At 36.5% G+C, this 12,981-nt stretch overlaps 1 protein-coding gene across 1 annotated transcript in view; it reads left to right on the forward strand.

Moving 5' to 3' along the window:
• Positions 1–7,060: 7,060 nt before the first annotated feature.
• The window catches only part of LOC132557479 (nucleolar transcription factor 1-B-like), a 28,310-nt gene continuing 22,389 nt past the window's right edge, over positions 7,061–12,981 (forward strand). Inside the window, exons 1-3 of the mRNA XM_060221968.1 lie at positions 7,061–7,133; positions 9,018–9,068; positions 10,249–10,317. Coding sequence (XP_060077951.1) covers positions 7,061–7,133; positions 9,018–9,068; positions 10,249–10,317 — 193 coding nt within the window. The remainder of the gene's footprint in view (positions 7,134–9,017; positions 9,069–10,248; positions 10,318–12,981) is intronic.

Here is a 12,981-nt window from a genome sequence, read left to right on the forward strand (position 1 = left end):
GGTATTCCGATTATATAGGGACTAAATTTGTACCTCTGTGTATTAGAGAGTTACATGGTTGTCTCAAAAGTGTTTTCACTGCCATGACTCGACGCTCGCCGTCCGTCGTCCGTCCGGTGTCCGTGGTTCCCGAATAAGCTTTTTACTACAAATCGATACTGGTCATGAACAAATGAACAATGTGTATAAATCTTGATTATCAGCCCCCCAGGGACGGGAGGGGTGAAGCCCAATTGGGGAAATAGAGTAAAAAATCAACTCCTCCGGTATGAATGATTGGATTTTGCCAAAATTTCAAGGTGTGAGGTATTCTTTGACGAAGGGGGTCCAGTTATGAGTAAACGGCGCACCCTACCCCTTGGACGGGAGGACTGAATGGGGGTCAACTGGGGAAATGTAAGTTCTTAAAAAATCCTTCCGTACAAGGAAATTGTCGACGTTCTGTCTGAAGCTATTTTTATTACTAGTGAGTATGACGTCTGTTTCACCAGAAGGTCCAATAGGGGAATTACATCAGAAAATATTTGCCATATTTGAAATTCTTTATTAAATAACTGAACAGCCAGTGACAGGTGAGCGATACAGGCCTCTTTGGCATTTTCATCCATTCTCTGGTTTGTGTCGTCAATAACAACATTTATAGATAATCATGATCAGCTATCAGTTTTACTGGCACTTTTCCGTTTTCCCATTGCCACTGCAGTGTAGTTCCGAGTGGTCAGGGGTAATTTCATTAGTCTGAGATTTTGAAATGATGGTTATTTAAAAGTTGTAATGGTTATTTAGGGGAACGTACACCATCTTTTATCTTTATTTGTTCTTAAGATCAAAAGTTGTATCCTTTCCCTTCTGTTCTCTTCTTTCCATTGTTGTTGTTTTAATCATATGAAAGTTTTAAAAATATCCTTTTAAGAAATAGTACTAGTGTTTATCTGCCAACTCCAATAGACGATCGCTTGTAATCCATATTTGTTTTTTTTTTCTAATCAGTCCCAGAATAAAAAAAGGCAGAACTAGTGACCAACAGAAATACATATGAAATATGATAAAAATCTATCCAGCACTATAAAGCGATAACAAACTTTCTTTGTCAGAATTCAAGAGGGGCGCCTATCGGCAATTTTTTCACCAGTCCCCGAATTCAAATACAGGTACAAATGTAGGTAGAAATAGAGTACTTCTCAAGAAATAGCGTTAACAAAAAATGATTACGAACGGACGAGCAGAGCAGGGCGATTTGAAGTGTAGCATGTGTGTATTGTGAGATTATTATCATATTGTGTCAGAAAATCTATGTTGTTTGATTTTTTTAAAAATTGGTAGTCTTTTCTGCCCTACCAACAAGAGCGTGCTTTGTTACGGGCCTGCTATAAAGTGCTGCGTGTCAATGAAATCCCGTCAACTAATGTAGGAGGAGCTGTTCTCATAAGGTCCTGGACAAGTTGACAAACAGACAGGCTGACAGACAAGGTGATTCCTATATACCCTCCCTCCAGATTTACTGAACGCGTGCATAAGGTTCAGGACAGGTAGACAGACAGACAAAGTGATTCCTATACACCCTCCCTCCAACTTGTTTATAAAGTTCTAGACAGGTGGACAGGGTGATTTCTATATACTGAACTTGTGCATAAGGTTCAGGACAGGTAGACAGACAAAGTGATTCCTATACACCCTCCCTCCAACTTGTTTATAATCTGGACAGGTAGACAGAAAGACAAGGCGATTCCTATATATATCCTCCTTCCAACTTGTATATAAAATCTTGGACAGGTGGACAGAAAGACAAGGCGATTCCTATACACCCTCCCTCCAACTTGTATATAAAATCTTGGACAGGTGAACAGAAAGACAAGGCGATTCCTATATATCCTCCTTCCAACTTGCATATAAAATCTTGGACAGGTGGACAGAAAGACATGGCGATTTCTATATATATATCCTCCTTCCAACTTGTATATAAAATCTTGGACAGGTGGACAGAAAGACAAGGCGATTCCTATATGCCCTCCTTTCTTCTTGTTTAAAATGGACATGAAAGACAGGAATAAACAATAAAACTTTGGTGCACATCATTGAAGAGATACATAAGAGGTGCATACTTGTAAGGAGAACCTGGTCCTATCCTTTTTCTCTGCTTAATTTCATGGTGTTTTCAGACGTGTATGCACTTAAAAAATGTTGCCAAAGCCGATGTTGTCATGACGACCATCATCAGTCTGTATATGACTCTAGTGCTGCTCGGGATCGCTAGCAGACAAAATATCAACCAAATCAACATGGAGTATTACAAAAACGATGAAAACCAAAACATTGGGCCATGCCCGATCGCGATCTTGAAACAGGAAACGCAAACATTTTTATCTAAGGCCTGATTAGTGTTCGATTATTTTTTGATGACAATGACTTGATGATGATGATAATGATGATGATGATGATGATGATGATGATGCAATAAGAACTGCAATAATATATGGTATGTAATTATTAAAATGATGTCACAAAAGTCTTGTATATGAAGATCGTCATGATATCCATGCGTGAATGTTTGATGTCTTTTGACTGTATATGTATTAAAATATCTGGAAATGCAAATATATATATGTATAAATAAATAGATTAAATAGATAATTTATTTGACAAAAGTTGCGAAACAATATATCAGCTTATGCTTATCACTCTTGCAGGCCCGAATGTAAACGTCCGAGGGGATCTTATCTTGGAAGGAAACTGGAGTACCCCGGGCGCTCACGTGGGTTTTCCCAGATAAGTTTCCTCTCCCAATTATCATTCAGTAATTGACTCACCGAGACAAGTCTGGTCCGTAAATAATCACTCCATAATTGACTCACCGAGAAGTAGTAATGTTTTACGGGTAATGTCCTGGAGGGCAGGAGGACAGGGGAATGTCCTGGAGGACAGGAGGACAGGGGGGATGTCCTGGAGGACATGAGGCAGGGTAAATGTCCTGGAGAACAGGAGGATTGGGGAAATGTCCTGGAGGACAGAAGGGCAGGGGGAATGTCCTGGAGGACAGGAGGACAGGGGGAATGTCCTGGAGGACAGGAGGGCAGGGGGAATGTCCTGGAGGACAGAAGAGATTCATCAATGTCAGATAACATTATCATAAATCAAGAACATTATCATAAATTAAGAAAACGTAGTGTATACGTTATCCCCTCTATATATAGTCTGTGAAATAATTTTTTGTCATTCAATGGCTCAAGCATACGTCGATCAAGTCAAGAGCGAAGACATTTCCATCATAGAAGCTTCATCAAATTGAGCTGTTTGTCGACTGAACATATCTCAGGAAGTCATCGTCAAAAAAGTAAAAGGTGAGATCAAAATCTTTTTAAAAGAAGGGAGAAGGGCTGTCTGTTTGTCTGGAGAATTTTTCCAAGATATTTTTAATTTATCTGAAAGTTTACAGTGCGTATATTCGTTCATTAAAGGCGATGTCCCTTGAACTCACTACAGACAGTATTTGTGCTGCAATACCTACACATCAGTCTATGAGCAAGTGTAGCGATCGTTTAAATAGTTTTAAAGACTGGCCACGACAATTAAGTCAGACACCACACCTTCTTGCCTGTAACGGATTCTTTTATTCTGGAAGAGCTGACAAGATGACCTGTTTTTCTTGTGGAATTACATTGAAGCATTGGGATTATTTCGACCTTGCTGAAGCTGAGCATAGAAAATGGTCAAAAAATTGTCATTATTTACAGATGATTTTACCAAGTATATCATGAACAGAATTTTATTATTTGTTAAACAGTAAAAGTGAAACTGTTGAAGTGAGTCGATACTGGATTATCTTAAACGTGCTATATGAAAAATATGGAATGCCAAATCTTAGTGGAAAGAATACAGGTCGACTTACAGGAACGTATAAAAGAAAAGGCGTACAGGAAATTAGTGAAAAATTTACTTTGCCTAGCTTATGCTTACATGACAAACCTGAAAATTTCTGAACACTTTGTGTGTGTTGGATGTGAAGAAGGTCAAGCCAATCAGCTTGGACATAGCTGTGTTTTGTTAACAGCAGAAGATAAGACGGAGATATATATTTTAAGGAAGCTCTGCAAAGTGTTGAGCATAGGGAAGCTGAACGGCTGTGGATGCAATTATTAGCAGAGTCAAATATACCTTTCATAATGTTAAACAATATCATAGAAAACGAGATATTCCATAAAGAAGACTATATCAAAGGAACGTTTGATTGTAAAATCAAAAGATATGTGAATAACATAGACAACACACGATTTAAGTTGATTACAGAATGGTAATACTTTTACAGAAACAGGAAACATATCTCAAATATGTGTTTTACAAAGCCAGAATAAAGTATTCTTTATGGGTTTTTTCCGTGAAATAGATATGACAATAACGATATATACTCTATAGTAAGTCATTTTATAATCATTTTGAGTGATATTATTTTGCTTAACTTGTAGATAGTCAACGTTATAATCAGCATATGGCAAGTTACACAGACCGTTTAATGACATTTTCTCAGTTGAACACTAAACTACGTCAGAGTCCTTATCAATTAGCTGGTGATGGATTTTTTTATGAAGGCATCAATGATTATATTACCTGTTTCAAGTGTGGAAAAACTCTGAAATATTGGAAGCATAAAAACTTCTCTGTGCAGTGTACAAACGATCATGTGGTATTACCTTACCCTCCAGATTCTATGAAAAATAGGACAGAGAGTGAATACTAAAACCGTGCTTGTTATAGATATGGCTTCTTTCTATAGTTTATACAATCATCTAAATTTCGTTTATGCACAACACATATACGTTATTGTTAAAAATCTTCAGTGTTATATAAAGGATGCCTTTCAACGAATAGACGACATAATAGTGATTTGTGATTTTATTAATGAAATTGCTAAATGGGATGCATCAACATCTAGCAGAAACATGTTCACAACACAGCTTTGTAGTACTGAATGGAGAGTTTGTGAACATAAAACAGAAAAATGGAAAGAACATGTCAGTAAAATGGTTATGTGTATGGATCATCATAGAAAATTGGTTTCATAAAAAAATGAATGTAAATTAATTATGACATACTCTTTGTTGTATATGAAAAATGGTATACGATTAAATTATTTAATCAATCCATTTCTTTTCGTTATATATATTTTAAAACAGTTACGAACAGTCTCAGAGACCATATAGACTTTGATGTATATACATCATCATGCTGACTGAATAAGAAAAACAAGAGAATTAATGAGGTCTACTTGAATTTTAATAATGGTGGCTCTTTTTCAAGTCCAACAAAAATTGAAATCGCGTGGTTTTCAAAGGCCTGGCTTGTATAAAATCAGAAACTACATTCAAAGTCTTGATGTTTACAGTCTACAGGAGCCAATCAAGCGTTCCTTCAAACGAGCAAGAGTCGAGGTTATTGGTTCGTATGAGCAATATGATGCTGATCTGGCTGATATGACATCACTTTCCAAACAGAATGCAAGAGTAAGATTTCTGTTAGTAGTCATTGACGTCTTCAGTCGATTTCTCTGAATTTAAAATTGTCAAAACAAAAACAGGAAAAGACATATTAAATGCATTTCAGAAAGTATTTACAATAGGTAAGGTTCCAAAAAGGTTACGAACTGATAAAGGGAGTGAATTTAATAATCGCTGGCTAAAAAAAAATGATGTAAAGACAATGATGTGCACTACTTCACAACCCAAAACGAAACAAAAGCTAATTATGCAGAAAGGGTCATACGAACATTATAGAAATGAAAAGACATTTACATTTTAAATAGTTCACAATTGCCAATAAAAGTTTATGAAAGGACAGATGAGCAGGTGGATGGACACTCTATTAATTCCATTCTATGTTCCTCTCCTCCTAATCGACTTTGTCTTGCTGAAATAAATTCAATATAATAGACATTAGACCTTGCTAAAAAGAAATCAATACACAATGTAATAGGAAATTAGGATTATTCACTGAATCAGACATTACATATAGACGCTTGTAATACTCTATACAACAATAAATATGTGTATAGTTAGCAGCTAAAAGTCTCATCATATACACCCTTGTTTAATTCATATCTTCTTATTACATGTAACCAAAAGAATTATGTTTGTACCTAAAGTAGATTATCTCCGTCTCGGTCTTAAATTGTACCGTCCTTGTCCAGGTTGTGGTGGTTGTGGTTGTCTGTGTTGTCTGTGTGGTGGTTGTCTGTGTGGTGGAGGCAGATGTCTATGTGGTGGTTGTCTGTGTTGTCTGAATGCAAGTGGAAAGTGAGCTAACACTACAGACACCAAAATTATGAATATAGCCATCAAAAATTCATCAAGTGCCTGCAGTGCTAGCTCTAAACAAGCCCACAGCCATACTGGTAAGAATTCTAAAAAATAAGAAGGGAAATACTAGTAATTACCTTTTTCATAATAAAAACATCCTAACACAAGAAGAAAACCTATAAATTATAGCAATGAATAATAAATGGAAATAATACCTTTAATCAACCAATCAATTCAAAGAGTTGTTATAGACTGGCTTCTCGAGCTTTTTCCTCCTTCTCTGCTTTACAAACCAGAGTATAAATCCTATTACTGTTATTGTAACTGAAATAAATTAACACCTAAATATCAAATGTATGACCAAAAACGGTGCTCAAGTGTGACTTAATTAGTAAATAGGGCACTTCATTACCGTGACCTACTTTTCAACATTGGCATAATTTTTGGTCATTTTTTCTAATGAAGGTTTTGAAATATATCATCAAATGACATATAAGAGAAAAAAAACTTTAAAAAAAATATTAGTTTGATAATTATTGCAATAATTATGAATTTGATCCCCAACTCGTTCCCCCATAACAACTGAACAGCCTTGAGCTGACCTTAGATTAATGTCATGTCATTACCGCCTGACCTGAAGTTTTTAATAGACAAAAAATAAAAAGTACTCGTCATGGCCACCAGAAGGCCCTCCTTTCACGTTTCCGCTTACTGTTGAAGGGAGACAACTCATAATTCATAATAAAGCGTGTGCATAACCTCGACGATTAAGCATGGCACCGTCAAGTTCTTCGACTAAAAGTCCAAAAAAGCGGAAACGTTTAGCAGAGGATACAGACAAATATGGTAAAGTAGATGTCATATATAGTGCAATATAACCAGAGTACAATAATGTTAATGTCACAGAGCCCGATTTCGTGTTGTCCATTTGCAGGGCTTTACAGATTTGGCGTGGCCTGGTCCCGCCAGGCGAATGTCCAGTGTCCCGGTCGAGCTCAAGTAACGCTAAGCCTTGTACTGTTTACACAATGTACATATGATATACAAAATTATGTATTATCGGAGACATTATCTAGCCAAACTAGTACTAATATAGTACCCGTTCTCTTCATTTACCTAGTAGTTTGACTCTCACTCTACTGACCTACATCGGTAGGAATCCAGACAATCCCAGCAGTTTAGCGTTATTTTTTGTTTTAATTTGAATAACCGCAGTGCACGACATAAACAGTTTACCAAGTAAACCAGATAACTTCAACAATGTTTACCTCAGTGTCGACATCTATTTTTAGAAAATAGGCATTATTTAAATTAATGACCCGGATGTACGTTGTGATATAGGTCAAGGCTTATATACGTTTCCGGTGTCAAAAACCATTTATAAAGAACTTTTTTTTATATTTCTAATGAAAACGTGATCTAAGCTTTTCCAAACCATTCATAAACTTAATATATATTAAATCACGGAAAAATGGATAAAATCAGCAAGTTGTCTTCCTTGATAAAATGGAATACAAAACATGACAGTACTTCAGGAGTAGTTAAAAATTAACTTGCAGAATTAGAATCGTAGTCATATGGGCACAAAAAATAAACACAGCATGAATTAATGTGCTCCACAAGTTCAGGGGATTCAGTGATACACTAGTCTGGCCTCTGAAGTGACATCTGCTTCATAAGAAGTCTGCCCTATTGGTTCTGCTGTTCAATCAGCTTTCTTACGTTGATGATATCAATCATCAACTCCAGATGTATACAAAAATGGATAGAATTTAAAAATAATTTGGACCAATAGAATAGAAGTTTAGAAGTGTAGATTTCACGTTACTAAGTCTCGATTAGGGGTCCAGTCCATATAGGGCAGTCATCCAGAGAAATGAATAGTGCATAGTTACAACATATGCCAAGGCGAAATATTTTTCACTATTCCTACCTTGTATGTAGAGTAAGAATCTTTTAAAAAATTATCTGTAAATAATGATCTCTTCCTTCAAGCAGAAGAATAATGCTATGCTTAGGTAGAGTGAAAGTAGGTCAGCTTAGGATAAATAAAGATAATGGAGAATGGGAACAAGACCATAGAATATTAACGACAAATTTGAAAGGATGCAGTTAGTGTTTGATGAGATATTATGGATTAAGAGCAAGGCAGTCTTACGGAGATTTGGTGGTTGAGACTGAGATGTGGGGTTAGAGGTTGGGGTTTATTAATTAGAACACTAACAATGTTGAATAAGTCAACATTTCCATAAGAGGTCTTCAGACATTGAAGTAAAAATTCTGTTAACTAGGTTCAATAAGGTGTTATTTTGTATTCACATTGATATAACATTGCTCTCTCACTTTAATCAGTTCGGAAATTTTTGTCCTGTTTTTTTTCCCAAGAAAGTCCACAGCATTATATCCAAAATTTTGATGTCAAGAGACATGGACAAGTTAACTTCATGGGAGTAAAGTGGTCTCAAAAACAAATGGCAGATTCAGTTTGTTTATTGACCACATCAAAACATACTTTTAAATGATGTAATAAGACATTTGCCAACAAATGTTTTTTTTGAAGTCTTTCAATATTTGAGATTTATTTGATTTACTTTTAAATAATGATTTCCAATGCCATTTCTGATCCTGTGGCTTATTCTGTGTTGTCATGTCAATGTCCAACCTTTACAGAACCTCTTCATCATTTTTCGTTCATCTTTAATTTTTGTTTTACTGTTTATATTGAAAAAGATATACCTAAGAAGAAGAAGAAGTCCAAGAAAAAGAGAGACCCTGAAAAGTGTAAGTATTTAAATATATGGCCTATAAGTATACTACTGTATTTTCTGGATTATCAGCCTTAATTTTTTCCCTCTGAGTCAGGTGTGTGGGGCTTATATCACAGTACAGCTTATATATTGACAAAAAAAATTGGCCAGACAAAAAACAACAAAAAAAATGCAGGATGAAAAAAATCTTGAAACATACAAGTACACCAGTATGAGATGATATTAAGCAGGGCTCTCACACCCTATTTAGGGACTGGGGCACGGGGCTCTTAGAATTGGGAAAAATAATGGTGTTTTCCTTAGAATTTGGAAAACTTCGGGTCTAGATTGGGAAAAAAAGAAACTATTTTGCATTGGGAATGTTCGGCCCACAATCTGGCAGATCGAGAGCCCTGCTAAGTTTTTTTTATGAGTACCTGCCCGTACTGTGTTTGTGATTGAAACAGATCATCTTGAACTGTCATTTGCAATCATATACAGGATGATTTGAATATTGAAATAAAAATAACATTCTTGTGGATTTAATTGATTTGATATTAATCACGGTTACTTGGAAGCCATAGTGGAAGTTTACAATAGCCTTTTTGCATCCTGGGATGGGTAGGCCATTATAAGTCAAAATCTATAACGACCGCGGTGCTTGTTTATGATATGAATGAATTAATGTAACTTACAAGAAGAAATAATGCAGGGCTATAGGAATTTTGTCAGCTTGGAACAATCTTTGTTAACACTTAATAGTTCAGACACCAATGGAGAAATTGTTTAGTAAACTGTATGTGACGTCAGGCCCTATATCTGTGCATAGATAATCTGTGAAGAGATCCAAGCCAAACAATTCAGAAATTTCCAATTTCATATTTTTTTTAAATACTTCCATAAAATAAAGAACTCTCTTTTGTTTGCAAACTTTATTAGATGTTTCACTGACAATCCTGATTAATTGACTTCCGTTGTCTGTTGTAGCGGTTACCACTTCATAAGAACTGCCTTCCGTTATCTGTTACCTGTATATCAAATGTCAAAAATAGTTGTCACCATGTCGTATTAAAGAATGTGGCTTATATACCAAGTGTGGCATATAACCTGTAAAATCTGGTATTCTTGTTATGATTTCTTTAACTTTTGTCTTGTTTTCTTTTAATCTTGCATCACAAAAAAGGTGGTTATAACAAAAAACATTGTACTTACAGTGTCTGAAAGCTTGTCAGATGCTGGACCAACACCGGGACAAGAATTAGAGAACAGCGATGACAACTCGGGTAAATGCTACAGTCTTTAAGTGATTGTTCGTTCAAACTGTTTGATATTGCTTTTATTTATCAAGAGATAATGTAATATAACCATTACGAGGTATGACATTGAGGTTAGACTTTTGAGGAAAGTTCTAGAAAGGATGGAATATAGCACCAGTGTGGAAAGTAAGCTATTCATCAGTTAGATGAAAAGGCTTTGTATGAATTGAAAATAAGATTAATACATAATAAAGATGCCTATTATATTTGTTCTTAAGTTAATTGTCGGTAAGTGAAGTATTTTGGGTTAAAGTTACACGGAACAAAAACACTACTCCTACAGAGAATACATTCACTTTCTATAAATATTTATCACACAAGCAGTCATTTATGAAATTGATTAACTATATTGAAAAGCTTATCTGATTTTAACAGTATTTGATTATGGATTTTAACCAGTTTTCCATCATGTCTTTGTATCATGGCCTTTGCTATATGAGGAATTCTAAACAATCATGGCCTTTGCTGTATGGGGAATTCTAAACAATCATGGCCTTTGCTGTATGGGGAATTCTAAACAATCATGGCCTTAGCTGTATGGGGAATTCTAAACGATATGGCCTTTGCTGTATGGGGAATTCTAAACAATCATGGCCTTTGCTGTATGGGGAATTCTAAACAATCATGGCCTTTGCTGTATGGGGAATTCTAAACAATCATGGCCTTTGCTGTATGGGGAATTCTAAACAATCATGGCCTTTGCTGTATGGGGAATTCTAAACAATCATGGCCTTTGCTGTATGGGGAATTCTAAACAATCATGGCCTTTGCTGTATGGGGAATTCTAAACAATATGGCCTTTGCTGTATGGGGAATTCTAAACGATATGGCCTTTGCTGTATGGGGAATTCTAAACAATCATGGCCTTTGCTGTATGGGGAATTCTAAACAATATGGCCTTTGCTGTATGGGGAATTCTAAACAATATGGCCTTTGCTGTATGGGGAATTCTAAACAATCATGGCCTTTGCTGTATGGGGAATTCTAAACAATCATGGCCTTTGCTGTATGGGGAATTCTAAACAATCATGGCCTTTGCTGTATGGGGAATTCTAAACAATCATGGCCTTTGCTGTATGGGGAATTCTAAACAATCATGGCCTTTGCTGTATGGGGAATTCTAAACAATCATGGCCTTTGCTGTATGGGGGCCTTTGCTGTATGGGGAATTCTAAACAATCATGGCCTTTGCTGTTTGGGGAATTCTAAACAATATGGCCTTTGCTGTATGGGGAATTCTAAACAATATGGCCTTTGCTGTATGGGGAATTCTAAACAATATGGCCTTTGCTGTATGGGGAATTCTAAACAATCATGGCCTTTGCTGTATGGGGAATTCTAAACAATCATGGCCTTTGCTGTATGGGGAATTGCTGTATGGGGAAAACAATCATGGCCTTTGCTGTATGGGGAATTCTAAACAATCATGGCCTTTGCTGTATGGGGAATTCTAAACAATATGGCCTTTGCTGTATGGGGAATTCTAAACAATCATGGCCTTTGCTGTATGGGGAATTCTAAACAATATGGCCTTTGCTGTATGGGGAATTCTAAACAATTGCTGTATGGGGAATTCTAAACAATATGGCCTTTGCTGTATGGGGAATTCTATTCTAAACAATCATGGCCTTTGCTGTATGGGGAATTCTAAACAATCATGGCCTTTGCTGTATGGGGAATTCTAAACAATCATGGCCTTTGCTGTATGGGGGGAATTCTAAACAATCATGGCCTTTGCTGTATGGGGAATTCTAAACAATCATGGCCTTTGCTGTATGGGGAATTCTAAACAATCATGGCCTTTGCTGTATGGGGAATTCTAAACAATCATGGCCTTTGCTGTATGGGGAATTCTAAACAATCATGGCCTTTGCTGTATGGGGAATTCTAAACAATCATGGCCTTTGCTGTATGGGGAATTTAAACAATCATGGCCTTTGCATGGCCTTTGCTGTATGGGGAATTCTAAACAATCATGGCCTTTGCTGTATGGGGAATTCTAAACAATATGGCCTTTGCTGTATGGGGAATTCTAAACAATCATGGCCTTTGCTGTATGGGGAATTCTAAACAATCATGGCCTTTGCTGTATGGGGAATTCTAAACAATATGGCCTTTGCTGTATGGGGAATTCTAAACAATCATGGCCTTTGCTGTATGGGGAATTCTAAACAATCATGGCCTTTGCTGTATGGGGAATTCTAAACAATATGGCCTTTGCTGTATGGGGAATTCTAAACCATATGGCCTTTGCTGTATGGGGAATTCTAAACAATCATGGCCTTTGCTGTATGGGGAATTCTAAACAATCATGGCCTTTGCTGTATGGGGAATTCTAAACAAACTGTATGGGGAAATGCATGGCCTTTGCTGTATGGGGAATTCTAAACAATCATGGCCTTTGCTGTATGGGGAATTCTAACCAAAATGGACTTTGCTGTATGGGGAATTCTAAACAATCATGGCCTTTGCTGTATGGGGAATTCTAAACAATCATGGCCTTTGCTGTATGGGGAATTCTAAACAATCATGGCCTTTGCTGTATGGGGAATTCTAAACAATATGGCCTTTGCAACAATATGGCCTTTGCTGTATGGGGAATTCTAAACAATCATGGCCTTTGCTGTATGG

This window comes from Ylistrum balloti, unplaced genomic scaffold, assembly GCF_031769215.1.
Source record: "Ylistrum balloti isolate Yb309-2 unplaced genomic scaffold, AGI_CSIRO_Ybal_v1 Utg370678, whole genome shotgun sequence".
NCBI lineage: Eukaryota > Metazoa > Mollusca > Bivalvia > Pectinida > Pectinidae > Ylistrum > Ylistrum balloti.